The 18404-nt window shown below is 44.8% G+C and overlaps 2 protein-coding genes across 3 annotated transcripts in view; one reads left to right on the top strand and one right to left on the bottom strand.

The window, feature by feature from the left end:
* SNX25 (sorting nexin 25) overlaps nt 1-8820 on the bottom strand; it is a 95099-nt gene extending 86279 nt beyond the window's left edge. The window contains exon 1 of one of the 2 annotated variants that reach the window (XM_079779397.1): nt 8168-8820. In XM_079779397.1, the coding sequence (XP_079635523.1) occupies nt 8168-8536 (369 nt within the window). In that variant the 5' untranslated portion in view covers nt 8537-8820. The remainder of the gene's footprint in view (nt 1-8167) is intronic. The other variant, XM_079779396.1, reaches the window with a different exon arrangement.
* Nucleotides 8236-18404, top strand: part of CFAP97 (cilia and flagella associated protein 97) — a 39092-nt gene continuing 28923 nt past the window's right edge. The window contains exon 1 of the mRNA XM_079779401.1: nt 8236-8356. The gene's annotated coding sequence lies outside the window, so the exon portion shown is untranslated. The remainder of the gene's footprint in view (nt 8357-18404) is intronic.

Below are 18404 nucleotides of genomic sequence, written 5' to 3'. Positions count from 1 at the left end.
AAGGCATAAGCCCTGTGGCTTCTATAACGAGGTGAAAATACTAGTCTACTGTAAGCATGCTCTTGCCAAATAAGAGAAACAGGACTACACTCGCAGCTTCTATAAAGCACAGGCCGTGACTGGCTCAGGACAAAAGCCGGAGGACTAAGCCCTCCTGGATACCCAGCTTCAGGGCACTGAGACAACAGGAGCCCAACAGGAAAGGGACTTCTCACACACTGGCTCTGGTTTCCGCAGAGAAGACTCTGGAACGGGTCTGCAGGCACCAGAAATGGAAGAACCTAAGTGAGCTTATTCACAAACACATGAGACACTGCTGGTGGATTCACAGAAATGGAGGCGGGTGGGTGGAGTTAGGAAAACCGTCAATGAGGTCCTGCACGAGCAGATGAGCAAACACCTATAAAATTTTAGTTACTATGATTAATGCAAACTCACTCGTGCAGGTGGGAGAGAACTGCAGAAGTTCAGGTTTGAAGCCCATTTGGTTAGAGGGTCGTGACAATTTACCAAGGCTGGGGGTTCAATCTCCAGTCAGGGCACATACAAGAAGCAACCAATGAATGCATATATAAGTGGACCAACAAAATGTCTCTCTATCTCTCTTCCTTTCTCTTTCTCTAAAATCTGTAATTTTCTTTAAAAAAAAGAAAGAAATTAAGGTTTGAATTTACAAATGAGTACTTGTGAAAATGTATCTACTTTTCCAAGAGGTGTATTCTACACTAAATTTGAAAGCTTATTAAGTAGATTCCTGTGATCTAAACAAGCTCATGTGTCATATCCTAAAAATGCGCAATTCATCCCATTTTCCCTTGACCCCAGAGGCACTTTACTTGGAGTCACCCTGTTCATTGCTCTTTACATCCAGCTTGTGGCTATTCACACATGGGAACCCCAGGATAGCTGACAAGTGTAGCAGGACTGACCAGTGCCTAGAGGAACTGGCCAGCCGCAGGGACAGGGTGGACACACCTCACACTCCTAACTACACCCTCCCAATGCAGCACCTGAGCTGACAGGCCCACCAAAATACAATCAAATCTAGGCTTTCTGGAAAGCTCCACTGTGTTTGGAGAATCTATATAAGCACACACCCCAGGACTAGCAAGATGTGGAAATGAGTAACCGGACCCAGGCGCTGGCCCTCAGGGTATCCAGGAGAATCCGCCCCCCGCCCCCCCTCCCAAGGACTATCCCTCATCATCACCCAACCAACTAACCCTAGTTTGGAAAGTGACCTAACAGTGACGGGTAAAAACATGAAGTTCCAAGTTTGCGATATGTTTTTCTTTCAAAAGCAAAGCTGCAATTTAAAAGGACAAACAAAAACCCAGCAACTTTGCGTGCCATCATTTTAATGCTGACAGCCTTCCACAGACGTGTCATGTTCTAAAGCCTGCGCCCTCAGCACCAAACCTGCTGAGTCACCCATCCAGCACAATGGTGTGCGACATGCTGCCTACAGGGACTCACACATTTTAAGGAATCTAGGGCACCTACCCCCACAAATGATAAGGTTGGGAAATTAAACCTAAGGTATTTTTAAGAAGGCAACATTCAATTACTGCGGTGGCATCACAGCATGCCCCCAAAACAAAAGCAGCCTAAGACTCAAAAGTGCTAGAAATAATGGCTCCAGATAGAACGCTCCCGTGTGGAGACTTCCATCTTCACATCTGTGAACAAACAGTAGGACCCTTCCATTTGGGGCTGAATTTATTGTTTAAAGACAATGTTCAGACACCCTTGAAAGATTCTTAAGCCCATCTCTAATGATAACTAGCGATAATTAGTATCATGGAAAACTCTCACTCTTGGATTTACTGTCTTCTGTTCCATCTGCACAGCTTCATTAACTCTCACTTTCTTATTACAACTGCACTGTATTTCTCTTCCAAGTCCATCCCAATTAAACATTTAGAAAGCCCAGCTCTGATGCTATCACTCTGGTGCTCAGAAAATGTCAATAGCTGCCATACCTACAGACTAAATTCCAATTCTAATCCCTCAGCTGAGGACTTCCAGGACCTGGCCAAGACTACCCTCCCAATCTGAGCTCCTGTGAGTCATCGCATACGCTCACTAGCAACTCAAATCCCAAAGGGTACATGTACTGCATCTCTAAAACAGTTTGCCTGGCTTATTTTGTTTTATTTTTGTACAAATTATGAAAGTACATATTGCTACCTTCGGACAGTTTTGCTCATTCAGATACACACTTTTTTCTTTTCTTAGGATACATATGCTGGTTTTGATTAGCTTTTTTTTATGTTCTAGGTTTAATCATATATTTTCCTTTGTGTGTAATCACTGTATGTATCACTATTCATATATAATTTCATCTTATGTTTACTAACCTTAAGAACTAGTTTCTTCATAACAAAGATACAGGAAACAATTATTCTTTTGTGTATAATCACTGTTTATACGTTAAGAGATTATAGACATTCAGAACTTTTTTTGAATACATATTTGCATTTGCTTATATAAGCACTAGAAGCCGGATGCACGAAATTCATGCAAGAGTTAGGCCTTCCTTCCCCCAGCTGCCAGAACCGGCTTCCCTCTGGCACCCAGGACCCGGGCATCCCTCACAGCCCTGGCTTCGTCTGGAAGGACGGCTGGTCTAATTAGCATATTACAACTTTATTATTATAGACTAGAGGCCCAGTGCACGAAATTCTTGCAGAGAGGGATGGGTTCCTCAGCCCGGCCTGTACCCTCTCCAATCAGGGACCCCTCGGGGGATGTCCGACTGCCGGTTTAGGCCCGATCTTGGGCCTAAACCGGCAGTTGGACATCCCTCTCACAATCCGGGGCCGCTGGCTCCTAATTGCTCACCTGCCTGCCTACCTGATTACCCCTAACCACCTCTGCCTGCCTACCTGATGCCCCTAACCACTCTCCCCTGCCGGCCTGATTGCCCCTAACCACTCTACCCTGCTGGCCTGATTGCCCCTAACCATCTCTGCCTCAGCCCCCGCCACTGTGGCTTTGTCCGGAAGGACATCCATAAGGATGTCCAGAAGACATCCGGTCTATCCAGTCTAATTAGCATATCACCCTTTTATTATATAGATAATGTATATCTTGAAGAGTAAACAGCACCTATTAATACTGGCTATATGGAAGAGAGATTTTTTTTCACTGTACACACTTCTATATGCTTCAATGTTTTTAAACCATGTGATTATATGACCTATGTAAAAAATTATTTAAAACGTATATGACCTATGTATAAAAATTACATTTAAAAAGTATACTACATTAAAAGTATACATTACATTAAAAGTATAACTAGTACCAATTTAAAGTAAAACAACCCCTACACCACAGCAAGAGTTAGATAAGATCCTATCTTTCCCAGGGTTCTCAAAAATGCCATCTTCCTCACGCTGGCCTGTTTGGCTCAATGGATGGAGCGTCGGCCTTCGGACTCAGGGGTCCCAGGTTCGATTCCGGCCAAGAGCATGTACCTTGGTTGCAGGCACATCGATGTTTCTAACTCTCTCTCCTTCTCCCTTCCTCTCTGTAAAAAAAATCAATTAAATATATATATTTTTTAAATGCCATCTTCCTCAAAAAATTTTTTCCCACTAGCCACCCTGACTTAACTCCGATAGTTAAAATGCAAACAAATATTCTGAGGGCAATAAGTGTATTATGCCATTATCCATTATCAAAGGGTTGAGGATTAGTTTATCACATTAGCATAATAAAAGAAAGTTACAAAGAGGCTGTGTGTAGTTTACCTAATTCCTATTTCTTTTCCTTTTGCCCTCAAGTAACTAAATTCACTTTGTTTTACTCAAAGAACTTTTGTATTAGTAAAAGAACTCATTTAGGAATTCTACAAGTCCTACCCAAGCCAACTGGAGCCACGGATTGCTGTGTGAATGTTTTTACTGTTTCTACAAACATTGCCCTCCCGTCCAGTCTTCTCTTTCAGCCCAATCTCAGCCAGAGGCACAGGGACATAGCCAGGCATTGTAGAAAGCAATTATCCCAGCTCTTAGTGACACCTAGGCAAGGCTGGGGCCATTCTCTAGACACTGAGGTTGAAATCTAAAATCTAAAAATGTCAATGGGATACTTAAATGTGTTCTCATCTCAAACAACAATCCATTCATTCCGGCAGAATCTGTCTACTAAGAGGCTACCTACTATGTCCTCGACACAGCACTCGGCAACTAACTAAGCAAAAAATAATCTAAGATTCGCAAATATACAGCAGATATTCAGTAAGTGCACATTAATTAGATTAGATTAACTTCTTGAACTTTTCTGCCTAATCTTTGAAAAGTCTTTCATTACTGTCTTCTTTACATGGCAGTAGATTTCAGTTTTCCATGTCACTAGCATGTGACTTTTTTCCATTATATGAAGATACACTTTGTAATGCTGGTCCAGGAATGAAAATACGTTTTCATTCCTCACTTTTGCCCTATTTCTCTTGCTGTTGCCTAGAGTGAAGTAACTGTGGCTAGTGAATCTGAGGCTCTTGGTCCAGGTGAGTGAACTGGCCTGGCATAAGGCCAAACTGCAACCCTACGCTATGGCAGCCTGCTCAGCAAGCTGGCCTAACAACTGCCACATGAGAAGGCCAGCCCTGAGCATCACAGCTCCAGGCTGCTGGCCTAGGACCCACTCCAAGTGCTGCTGAAGTGAGGCCGGGAGATCAATTGTCAAGATTTGAGCATCGACCTTCCTGACCTTACACCAAAGTTTCCTTAGTTCCTGAAAATACCTGAGATGAAAATTATTTTTACGACTTTAATCAATAGTGATGCCCACCCTACAGATTGGCGCAGCCGCTATAGAAAAATTAACAATGGATCTGCCTTATGACCCAGAGAGCCCACATCTGGGAATATATCGGAAGAAACCCAAAGCACACACACACACATATAATGAATCTTACCATTCGCGACAGCATGGATGGACCTAGAGTGGAGTGTATTATGCTCAGTTAAATAAGTCAGTCAGAGAAAGACAAATACCCTATGATTTCACTGGCATGTGGAGAATCTACAGAACAAAATAAACACAACTGAAACAGACATAGGTAGAGAGAGAGAACTTGTGGTTGACAGAGCAGGGGAAGGTTAGGGGACTGGATGAAAAATGGGATGGGTGCTGGGAGGATGGGTGAAAACGTGAAGGGATTAAGAAGTACAAATTGGTAATTACAGAATAGTCATGGAGATAGAAAGTACAGCATGGAAAATACAGTCAATAATATTATAATAAGTATGTATGGTGTCAGGTGGGTACTAGATTTATCAGGGTAGTCTAGTAAATTACTTATCCAATTACTGGGTTATACACCTGAAACACAATATTGTGTGTAAACTGTAATTGAAAAATAAAAATATATTTTAAAAAAATATTCCCACCCAAGTAAAATCGAAATCCTCACACATCAGAGATGTCCAATAGATACTAGGTTAATTAGAGGGGGGAAACCCTATGCTAGTGACCACAAACAGACCTAATTTTCCTCATTATCATCAGCAAACACTTCATGAGTTCCTACTGGGTGCAAGGGATAACAAAAGGTGTTAATCATGGTCCTCACCACGTGGAGTTACAGCCAATAACTACACGGTAAAGCATGGAGAAGCATTTGAACACTCCTAGACATGAAATCCTTTTCCCTTTTAGCTTAGGCTTCTCTAGCTGCCTACTTTTAACCATGTCTGCATTTTTTTCTCTATAGAAGGAAGTCAATAAGAAAAAAACCAGGAAGAGAGGAGGAAGGAAAGAGGGATGGACAGATTGAAGGATAGACCCCAGTGTGTGACATGTCTAGCTGACACTCAATTAATCCAAATGTATAAGAATACATGAGTGGGGGGATGAGGACAAATATGTGACACCTTAATCAATAAAGAAATTAAAAATAAATACATAAAAAATAAAAATAAAAATAAAAAATAAAAGAATACATGAGGATTCTTTTCTTCATGCTGAATCCCATTTTCCGTAGTCAAGTAGTTGCCGTATCTAAAGAGGCACCATTTGGTCCTGTGTGGTCCAGCTCCCACCCCCACAGAACTGCAGATAGTTTATACTACACCACATGCTTATGCTTCCATTCATAAAGGAGAGGACATTTTTTAAACCATAAACACGTGTTACTAGGAATACAGCACAACTAAAGGCACCAGTACAATTAAAAAAAAAATTGTATGTGAATAATATGCATTTCAATTCTAAGCAGCATATAACTTATAAAGCGAATTTCCTAATATACTTGTTTTCTTACTTAAGGCTATTATAAAAATCCAAGTCCTAAAAGGCTGATCTGTTTTCCTTCGTTTATACTTCACCTCTTCTATTACCTGAAATTTCCGGGTAGTATACATGAGAGGTTATATGTGCTGCTTCATTTAATGTCACCTTTTTTTTCTTCTTTTTAAATATATTTTATTGATTTTTTACAGAGAGGAAAGGAGAGGGATAGAGAGCTAGAAACATCGATGAGAGAGAAACACCGATCAGCTGCCTCCTGCACACCCCCCACTGGGGATGTGCCCGCAACCAAGGTACATGCCCTTGACCGGAATCGAACCTGGGACCTTTCAGTCCGCAGGCCGACGCTCTATCCACTGAGCCAAACCGGTTTCGGCTAATGTCACCTTTAAAGTACTATTATCTCTAATTTGTCTCCTAACCCCGCTTCCTGGATTTCCCAAAGTTTTATCTACCCGGAACTGCACGTGCGCTGGGAGGCTTGGGGGAATGTTCCAGGTGACAGGTGGTAACCCACAAACAGCATGAGGCTTCCAGGTCCTCAGAGGTAGACGGCAGTAGTAAGACTTTGACCCTGACCCCACCTCTGAACTTTCTGTGCCCGCTTACTGGGCACTCTGAACCCCTTCTTCATAGCATGGATCACTGTCCGAAAGTGTCTCCTGTGTTTGCTCATTGTCTGGTCCCCGGTGAGAATACAATCCCTAGAGAGCTGGGCATTCCTGTGTCTTGTTGACTCAACCCCAGCTTCCAGAATAACACCTGGCTTGTACAAAATGCTCAATAAAGACATACTGAATAGTAACTTCTTACAATACTCTAAAGAATTGCAATGTCATTTACCAGTGATCAACAAACCAACTAGTAAAATCTTGGGGTCCCTTTTTTTTTTTTTAAATCAGTGTAGAGAGAAAAGAAATCGGAAAAACACACCTGCTCAGCAACTCTTGCTAAATTAGAATTGCGGGGTGGGGTGGGGGGGGGTAGGGATGGACAGCTAAATGAAGGTTTTTAAGAAAAATTGATATTACTAATTCTTTATACTACAGAAGTTCCTCTTCCTTAGTATACGGAATTGTTGATCAACTCACAGAGTGAGCATGCCTGATTGTCTTCCCTACCGCCCTTCATCATCTCCTTTTACCGAGGAGGGAGCAGGTCAAATCACAGGCAAACACAAAACCCAGGGCGCACTGGCCCCTCTAACCAACACCCCCAAGGGCTCGGCAGTGCCACTCATTCATTCCGTGGGGCTGTGAGCGTCAGGCTGGGACAGAATCCATGTCATTTCGGGGTGCCAGCCGGAAGCTGCGAGGCAGAGAAAGTGGGGGTTTGGCTCGAAGGGCGAGAAAAGCTCATCTACAACATGTTCTTTCCTACCTTCCCCACGCACCGCCCGGCCGTGCCCTGCCTCGCCGGCCACAGCCTCCCTCGTGGCACAGGACGGGGTCTGGCAGCCCCTTTGCACGTCCAGAAACCAGCGGGCTGCGTTACCGCTCAACATGGTGGGCACAGGACGTGGGGGTGGGCGGGCGCCGGGGCCGGGGGTGCGGGGCCGGGGGAGTCTGTCGGGTAAACCGCCCCGAAGTTCCCTCCGCGGAGAAGGGTCCGCAGAGCCGACGAGAACGCCCACCGCCGGGCGCGGCGCCTGCGGGCGGGAGCCCCGCTCGGCGACCTCCACGCCCCGGCTGCCGAGCAGCAGCGGGACCGGCTCTGGCCGCGGGCGCCGTGCCTCCCGGCGGCCCGGAGCCCGCGCCCGCCCCCGGGGACCGCGGGACCGCTCGCTTCCCGCCGCCGGGCCGGGGCGGACGGGCCCGCCGAGACCCCCGCGGCTCCGGGAGCGGGCGGCGGGCACCGGAAGCGGGAGGGCCGGGCGCGCGGGGCGGGGGGGGGGGGGGCCGGTACTCACCCTCGGCCGGCGGCGGGCGGCCAGCCGTCTCCAGGCGGCGGCGAAGTCGGGCGGCGGGGCTCGCCGGCTCCGGCAGACGAGGGAGAACAGGGTGCCCAGCAGGAAGGCGGCCGCGGCGCCCAGCAGGTACAGGCTGAGCCGGAGCAGGACGGCGCCCGGCCCCGCGCCTCCTGCCGCCCCGGGCCCCAGGTAGGAGAGGGACGCGGCGGCGAGCACGGCCACCGCCACCGGCACCCGCCAGCTCCCGCCGCCCGGGCCCCTCGGGGCCGCCGCGTCCTCCCCGGGCTCCGGCCGCCGCTCGCCCGGAGCGCCCGCGGCCGCCGCGGGGCTGGGGCCGGCGCCGCTGCTGTCGGTGGCCTCGGGGTGCATGCTGCCGCCTGAGCCGCGGGGGACAGGCTCATCTCCCGCCCCGCGGCCCCCCGGCGCGGCCCCGGCCCGTGGCCTCTGCGCGGCCGCTCCTGCCCTCGCCGCCGCCGCCGCTCCGGAGGCGGAGGCGGTCGGCGCTCATGCCCTCGCCGGCAGCCCTCCGAGGGAACGGCTCCCGCAGACGCCGCCGGGCTCCTCCCGGGGCCCGCTCCGCGCCGCCGCCGCCGCCGGGTCCGCAGTGGCCCGCCGGGCGCGCCCAGGTACCGGGCGGTGTTGTGACTTAAGCGGGCGAAGCCCGAGGCGGGGCGGGGGCGGGGGCGGGGGCGGCCCGGGAGTGCGAGTCAGGCGGAGGGCGGGGAGCCGAGGGCCCGCTGAGTGACAGCCGCGAGGTGCCCGCCTTCCGGGCAAGGGGAGGGGTCTGGCCCGCCGCCGCCTCGCCGGGGAGGGGGCGCGACCAAGAGCTGCGAAAACCGCTCGGTCCTGGGCCTTCCCGTCTCCCCCCACCTCTTCCACCCCCCACCCCCAACACACGGTCTGTGGATGGAAAATTCTGCTGCAGGTGCCGGAGGCATTTGTCATTCTGGAGCGCAGGTGATCCCTTAATCCTCGCTCTCCGTTCATCCCTGGCAAGTCACCTCCTCGCATGCTTACAACCCCCCAAATGTCTGCCTTGTTTTCACCCGCTACTTAGATTAAATAGGCAACCATTCCTGATCCTCACCTTTAACACAGTTACCCCTAACAACACCCCCCCTCCCTTCCCATCGGGCCGCCTCAGGGAAGGAATCAGACCAACGTGGAGTAAATGAAGCCTGCAATTCCTAGTTGTGCAAAGGCCCAAAGAAGTGGGCCTGGTGCCAGGCGGGTGGCAGCTTCCCTCATCTCTTTGGCTCCAAGTCCCTACATTTGTGTTGCCAGCGACTCAATACAAATGCTACTGCCCACGCAAGTGAAAGTGGTCCAAATGATTTTCTCCCATGGTCCCGGCGTTAATACACAGCTCAGGCTTGCTGAGAAGACACCAATATTCCAGAGAAATACAAGTAATGACTACTAAGACCAATAAAGCAGCATGTGTACCTTTAACGAATGAATAAATAAGGAATTCTAAAAAGATGAATGATTATTAAAAGGGAGGGTGGTAGCGAGAACAAATCCAGAATAGAAAAGGGCAGGAGAGGAAAATAGATGAGGGAAGCCGTGAGAAATAAAGGTTATGGGAAACACTTATAAGCAGAAGCTCAGAACTCTCTGCTTGTATCAGTCACAAAGAATTTCAATTTTAAAGGCACTGTTGTTTTCCAATAAATTGAGTTATATCCTACTTCCCAGTAAGCACCATTAAGGAAAATAAGCATTAAAAATATTTTTAAATACTGTGACTATACCGTGTTTCTCTAAGGAATCATCTGTGTCATATCAACAGAGAAAAATATACAACATTGATGTGTAAACTAAAATATTTAGTGGATCCTTATTCTTTGAAAACAAAGTATTGTCCAAGAGGTTATTATTTTAAAAAAGAAATACTGGTGTCCATAGATATGTACAGCCTACCCATGTATTCATGTCTTCATAATAAATTTCCCTAGAATGGCATAAATTAATAGAGGTCTAAAAATAATCACTAGCATTTAACTCCAACAAAACAGCATATAAATGAATTATTTTATATCCTCTATAATAAAAGGGTAATATGCAAATTGTCCCCTCAACCGGGAGTTCGACCAGAGTTCGACCAGGGGGCGGGGCTGGCCTGCCAACTGCCCGGGGCCCCTCCCTCTGGCGGGCTAGATCCACCCCAATCAGGGTGGGCCAGCCAGACCCCACCTGTGCACGAATTGGTGCACCCGGCCTCTAGTATCTATATAAAAATGTATTTTCATGTGTAAATACATGTGTAAATACATGTGTAAATTTAATGTATTTTTTAAAATCTTTGTTTTAAATATTAATATTCATGTGACACTTCTTATACCTTTTAAGTCAAAGAAGATATTGACTGCCTTATGCCAGCTGTGACTTTGCCATGCCTAGATGATGACATCAAATGAAGTTACTACCTTCCTGTTCTCCTTTAAATGAATAAAGTAGTGATTTTGAAGGATTCCTTTTTCCTCTAAAATAGTTAGAGGAAAAAGGAATTTTCCTCTAAAAGGAATTCATCCCACTAGATCTCCTCAAAGTGTACCCACTAATCCAAATTATTTCAAGGAAAGCACGGGTAGCTTGTTATTACCAACAATCCTATCTACATTTTTGATCATTTGCATGCCAAGGAGTGTGTGCTAAGGGCTATATATACATTCTCCAATTTAAATCCATAGCTGACAATAATGGTAACTAATTGAGTACTCACTGTGTGCCAGATTCTATTCTAAGCTCTAGACATGCTTCATCTATCTTCACAACAACCCTGATAATGTTATCGCCATCTACACATGAGGAAACGGAGGCAAAGGAGGTAAAATAACTTGCTCAGCATTACAGAGCTAATAAATATCATGGTCGGTTTTAGAGCTATGCATTTAACCACTATGTCATGGCACTTCCTAAAAACTCATTTACTCATCCCATATTACAAAGGAGAAAAAACAGGGTTTAATCCATGAGCTTAAGACCTGTGTTTTATACTTTAAAGTATTTAGTTTTGTTGCTTTGTGAGGGTTGCTGGTATCTTAACCAGGCTCCTGATAAGTACTAAGTGAATCAGTAAAGGAGAAACTGGTCTGACTTTTATTAAGGGTCCTGGTCTGGAACTCTTAAGACCACGATCTTTCCAACACAGCAGTATATTGCTCCCCAAAATAACCCAGATCTGGAGAAATGTACACTCATGGTCAGAAAACTTCCTTAAAGCATATGCCATACTGCTGCTAAGTCAGCACTGACACTTCAAACATTTCCTAACAAATAGTATTGGGCCTCTACCCTGTGCATGGTTGGAGGATCACAAGTCAGGTAAGATAAGGAGCACAGGGGAGTGACTAGGATCAGGAGGCATGGAGGGAGATGAGGCCAGAAGTCAGACATTCAATTAGAATCCTGGTGTCCTTCCAAGAAGTCGGTGTTGAGTCCTTCCAGGTCTAAGGGTTAAAAAGCAACTGAGTAGGGATGCCTTATTTGTATTCCTTAAAGACAGTACATTTTGATAGGCAATAATTGAATGTTCCATAGGCTATCTTCATTATTCTCTTAAGATGGGAATGGCATCTGCCCTAACTCCTTGGGACATTATGAGGACAAATTAAGTGTGTGTGTGTGGCGGTGGGGGGGGGGGGGGGGGGAGTTTGACATTTAAAATATTAGGCAGTGTAAATAGGTAATCAATACCTGATATCTGTCAAAATGTGATACATCTTCCCCTTCATGAGTATATTTCTCCTTAAACCCTCTGACCACCTTGGAAGTGATTAGGATTAGAAAGAAAACCACAGTGTTTGCCCTCAACCACTTTGGGGGAAACTGAATAAAGATGTTACCATGAGCCTAGATAGTCTACTTTCTTCTACTGATTCACTGTAAGACCCTAACAGATCAGTTAACCTCTCTCTCTCTCTCTCTCTCTCTCTCTCTCTCTCTCTCTCTCTCTCTCGTAACTTTCAAGCAGAATGTGGTTTACTAAAATATGTGACAAACTTCAAAAATAAAAGAAATCATAAAGTACTTTAAAAACAAATAATAGATGACTAAAGCTTAAAGGGAACGTGCTGCAGCATTTCTAAGAGGAAGATGAAACTCTGAACAAAATTTTAGAACACATTTACAGGTTGTCTCCCAAAAATGTACACACGCTGAATAATTATTAATTCCAATGGGTTAAATTGGAAAAGAAACATCAATTGAGCTATCTGCTGTTAAGTGTGTATACATTTTTTGGGACACCCTCTATATCATCATGCTGAGTGGGGCTCCATATTAGTACAGCCATACCTCATTTTATTGCACTTTGCTTTACTGTACTCACAGATATTGCATTTTTTTTTCAATTTTCCAAGTCCTCTTTTTTTAAAATATATTTTATTGATTTTTTACAGAGAGGAAGAGAGAGGGATAGAGAGTTAGAAACATCGATGAGAGAGAAACATCGATCAGCTGCCTCTTGCACACCCCCTACTGGGGATGTGCCCGCAACCAAGGTACATGCCCTTGACTGGAATTGAACCTGGGACCCTTGAGTCCGCAGGCCGACGCTCTATCCACTGAGCCAAACCGGTTTCGGCAGATATTGCATTTTTTTAAAAATTGAAGATTTGTGGCAATCCAGTGTCAAACAAGTCTATCAGTGCCATTTTGCAACAGCATTTGCTCACTATGTGTGACATCTTGGTAATTCTTGCAATATTTCAAACTTTTTCATTATTATTATATTTTTATGGTGTTCTGTGATATTTTTTAAAAATATATTTTTATTGATTTCAGAGAGGAAGAGAGATAGAAACATCAATGATGAGAGAGAATCATTGATTGGCTGCCTCCTGCATGCCCCACACTGGGGATCAAAGCCCACAACCCAGGCATGTGCCCTTGACCGGAATCGAACCTGGGACCCTTCAGTCCGCAGGCCGACGCTCTTCCCACTGAGCCAAACCAGCTAGGGCTATTCTGTGATATTTGATGTTACTATTGTAATGTTTGGAGCTGCCACGAACCACACCCATATAAGATGATGAACTTAATCAATAAATGTGCTCCAACTGCTCCACCAACTGGCCATTCCAGTATCTGTCCCCTGGGCTTCCCTAGTCCCTACTTCCCTAGTCCCTCAAGCATAACAATATTTACATTAGGCTAATTGATAATCATAGATGGCCTCTAAGTGTTCAAGTGAAAGGAGGAGGTGCATGTCTCTCACTTTACGTCAAAAGCTAGAAATGATTTAAGTTTAGTGAGGAAGGCAGGCGAAAGCTGAGACAAGCCAAAAGCGAGGCCTCTTGTGCCTGTTAGCCAAGTTGTGAATGCAAAGGAAAAGTCCTTGAAGGAAATTAAAAGTGTTACTCCAGTGAACACATGAATGATAAGAAAGCAAAACAGCTTTGTTGCTGATATGGAGAAAGTTTCAGTGGTCTAGATCAGGCATCCTCAAACTACGGCCCGCGGGCCACATGCGGCCCGCTGAGGACATTTATCCGGCCCGCCGGGTATTTTTGCCATTTTGTTTACTTCCTTCAAGATAAGATATGTGCAATGTGCATAGGAATTTGTTCATAGTTTTGTGTGTGTTTTTAAAACTATAGTCTGGCCCTCCAGCGGTCTGAGGGACAGTGAACTGGCCCCCTGTTTAAAAAGTTTGAGGACCCCTGACCTAGATAAATCAAGCCAGCCCCAACATTTCCTTACGCCATAGCCCAATCCACAGCAAGACCCTAACTCTCTTCAAATCTCTGAAGGCTGAGAAGGGTGATGAAGCTGCAGAAGACAAGCTTAAAGCTAGCAGAGGTTGGTTCGTGAGGTTTATGTCTCCATAACATAAAAATGCAAGGTGAAGCAGCAAGTGCTGATGTAGAAGCTGTGTTACCCAGAAGATCTAGATAATAGATGAAGGTGGCTTCCTAAACAACAGATTTCAATGTAGACAAAATAGCCTTCTGGCGGGAAACCATGCTGTCTAGGACGTTTATAGCTAGAGAGGAGGCAATTCCTGGCTTCAAAGAACAGACTGACTCTCTTGTTAGGGGCTAATGCAGCTGGTGACTAAGTTGAAGCCCGTGCTCATGTACCACTCCAGCAATCCTAGGGCTATTAAGAATCATGCTTAATCTACTCTGCCTGTGGTCTATAAATGGAACAAAGCTGGGATGAACAGCACATCCGTTTACAACGTGATTTACTGACTATTTTAAGCCTATTGTTGAGACTGTTCAGATAAAAATAAAGGTTCCTTTCAAAATATCACTGCTCATTGACAATGCACCTGGTTACTCACCCAAGAGCACTGATGGAGATGGGTAAGATTAAAGTTGTTTTCTTGCCTGCTAGAACAACATCCATTCTGGATCAAGGAGTAATTTCGACTTTCAAGTCCTACTATTTAAGAAACACGTTTTGTAAGGCTGTAGCTGCCACAGCCTCTGATGGATCTGGGCAGAGTAAATAAAACACCTTCTGGAAAGGATTCACCACTCCAGATGCCATTAAGAAGATTTGTGATTCTTGGGAAGAGATCAAAATACTAGTATCAACATTAACAGGAGTTTGGAAGAAGTGGAATCCAACCCTCATCGATGACTTTGAGGGGTTCAAGACTTCAGTGGAGGCAGTAACTACAGATGTGGTGGAAGTAGAATCAGCAGTGGAGTCTGAATTGCAGTGAATGAATTGCTGCAATCCTACATAATAAAACCCTAATATGCAAATCGACTAAACGGCGGAACGACGGGTCGCTATGACACACACTGACCACCAGGGAGCAGACGCTCAATGCAGGAGCTGCCCCCTAGTGGTCAGCGCACTCCCACAGGTGAGTGCCGCTCAGCCAGAAGCTGGGCTCATGGCTGGCGAGCGCAGTGGCAGTGGCAGGAGCCTCTCCTGCCTCCGTTGCAGGTGGGCGGTAAGGAGCAAGGGGTCCCGGACTGTGAGAGCCCCAGACTGCGAGAGGGATGTCCGCCTGTGGGGTCTCGGGCTACAAGAGGGTGCAGGCCGGGCTGAGGGGTCCCCCCACCCCCCCGTGGAGAGCGCCTAGAGCATTTGGACAAGTTTAAGCCTGGGACTAATGAGAGGGCACGATCCTCTCGTGGCAAAGCCACATGTAAGTCTCAGCACAATTATAGCCAAAGGCTATAGTTGTAAGCTTGACCTTATGGTCCGAACCTGTAGCCCCACGTGGCTGAGTGATACGAGCTGCGGGAGATGCAGCAAGTAAACAAAGCTTGATCAGGTGCCTGTAACTGAGTAGATTCGAAACCTGCAGAAAACATTGTAACCACGCCCTTACTTTGTTTGCCTCATGGAATCTAGCTATAAAATAAAGACTTGGCTTACAGGCCGTGGCACTGCCTCTCCATCAGAGAGGGCAGCGTCCCACCCAGCCCCAGCTTTCTTCTCATCTGTCTTTTCTTAATCCTTCACCGCCCCCTCTCAGGCTCACCAAACCTGGCTGTGCTGGCGCGGCACACCCCACCTCACCCCCAGTGCAGGAATTTCGTGCACCAGGCCGCTAGTCTCATGATAAAAGAAAGTGGTTTTTGAGATGGAATTACTCCTGGTGAAGATGCTATGAAGACTGTTGAAATGACAGCAAAGCACTTAGAATATTACATAAACTTAGTTGAGAAAGCAGCAAACTTCATTGTTGTCTTATTTTAAGAATTTTCCACAGCCACACCAACCTTCAACTACTACCAACCTAGTCAACAGCCAACAATATCGAGGCATGACCCTCCACAGGCAAAAAGATTACAACTCACTCAAAGGTCAGATAACAGGATTTTTTAGCAAGAAAGTATTTTTTACTTAAGGTATGTCCATTGGTTTTTAGACATATTATTATTCACTTAATAGACTATGGTGTAGCATAAGCATAACTTTTATGTGCACTGCAAAACAAAAAAAGTCACATGAGTCACTTTACTGCAATATTCACTTTATACTGATGGAACCAAACCAGCAATATCTCCAAGTTATGCCTAATAAAAATATTCATATTTGGAAACTTTCAGGCAGAAATATCTTTGTATTAATCTCCCAAAAGAAAGAGTATTATAAAGGAAAGTATTGTAAATTAAAGTAGCTGGTATCAAGATAAAGGGTGGATCACAAAAAGAATAATTTCAATTTAAGTTTTGACCTGAAATTTAGAGAAATGTGGTATATCAATTATCTAGTGTAGCGTAACAAATTACCACCAAATAATTATTTTATTTGCTTATGATTTCGTAGGTCGGAATTTGGGCTGGGCAGTTGGGCAGGTCTTCTGCTCTGCTTGCCTGTGGTGTATAGGCTGATGAAGTTCTGGTCTCCTGGTGTATAGGCCGGGGCTGCTTGGTGTGTGAGATGGCTGGTCTCTGCTCTCTGTGTTCTCAGCCTCCAAGAGGTTAACCAGGGCTTCTTCCCGTGACAATCTCGGGAATGTGATGTGCCTCTTTTTAAACTTTTGCCGGTAATATCTGCTAATATCTCACTGGCCAAAGCAAATCATACGACCCAACCAGGAATTAAATAAGAGAAAAGGCCAACATGTGGAGTTTTTATTATTATTGTTTTTTAATCCTCATCCAAGGATATGTTTTTACTGATTTGAAAGAGAGAAAGACACATTAATGTAAGAGAGAAACATCAATCAGTTGCCTCCCTTACACACCCAACCAGGGAATGAACTGCAACCTAGGTATGTACCCTGACCAGAAATGGAACCCACAACATTTCGGTGTACTGAACAATGCTCCAATGGACTGACCTACACAGCCAGAACCAACCCGTGGAGGCAGTGTGCAACTATATATAAAGCTTTTACATAAAAGAAGTTAGCGTCTCTGATTTGTCATTTATTTATGATAGGAAGGAGAACATACTTTGGGGAAGTAAAAATTAGTATTAGAGAATTAACCGGAGTCTAGAACAAGGGTTTGCACAGATTAGGCCCTTAATATTTTTGATGAATAAATCTGATATTCTTCTATGATAATAAATCTAGAATAATTGGGTAGACGAAAAAGTTATAACAATAATATCCTATATTTGAATGGAACTTTAACTTTTGGAAATCATTTTTACAACATGTTCCTCACTACAACTCTATAAGAGAGATAAGTATTATAATCCCATTTTGCATGTGAGGAAACTGAGGAACAGAGAGGTTAAATGACTTGCCCCAAATCACACAGCTGGTTGGTAGTAGGACCTAAATTAAAAGATTCTCCTTCATTGTGCTATCTTTCAAATACAATAGTTAAAACTAACATAATGTCAAAGGACAACACAAACTGCTTTTTACATTATACAGATCATAACCTTACAAAGCCACTACAATAGCAGTGGCATTCACATGGCTTCTAAATAGTCTGTAAACTTCGGGAAGGTAGTGTGTGACTCTGTTCATTCTTTCATTCAGTCCAAAAGTATTACCCAGCTGCTTTGTTAGAAAATAGTATAAAATATGGTCTATGTCCTTGAAGAGTTCACATTCTACTTGGGATGGAGGGAGGAAGACAGAGGGGAAAAGCATAAAATAATGTAATACATACTATAATAAAGGCATAAGCAAGTTCTATGGAGACAAGAAGAGAAGCTACTAATTCTGTTTGGTGGGAGCTAAGGAAATCCAATTATCAGCTGGTCTGTGAATCTAAGTCATTTAGCTTTCTCAATTTCCTCTATTTATTATAGCATTTAGATATTTTGAACTACCCCTTTAGATACTAAAAAAAAAAAAAAGGGGGGGGGGGAGGAACTTAACAATTAATTTAAAATTGGTTTATAAGCTTTAACCCAGTAAAGATTTCATCCTTCAAAACTTGATTCCTAGCCCTAACCGGTTTGGCTAAGTGGATGGAGCGTCGGCCTGAGGACTGAAAGGTCCCAGGTTTGATTCCGGTCAGGGGCATGTACCTGGGTTGCGGGCACATCCCCAGTAGGAGGTGTGCAGGAGGCAGCTGATGGATGTTTCTCTCTCATCAATGTTTCTGACTCTCTATCCCTCTCCCTTCCTCTCTGTAAAAAATCAATAAAATATATTTTTTAAAAAAACAAAAAACTTGATTCCTAAATTTAAAAAAACAACAACTTTCCATTGGTGTACATTTACTCATAACATAAAGAAAGCTTAGTATAGATGAAAACACTTCCAGGTAATATTAATAGCTCTCTATAGAAATAGCCAAGGCTATATTGTTTCAAGAGGTTTATCGATAAGTAAGAAACCATTTTAAAAAGG

This window comes from Cnephaeus nilssonii (genome assembly GCF_951640355.1).
Source record: "Cnephaeus nilssonii genome assembly, chromosome: 8".
Taxonomy (NCBI): domain Eukaryota; kingdom Metazoa; phylum Chordata; class Mammalia; order Chiroptera; family Vespertilionidae; genus Cnephaeus; species Cnephaeus nilssonii.
The sequence above is the reverse complement of the archived record's forward strand: the minus strand, read 5'-3'. Positions and strand labels throughout refer to the sequence as shown.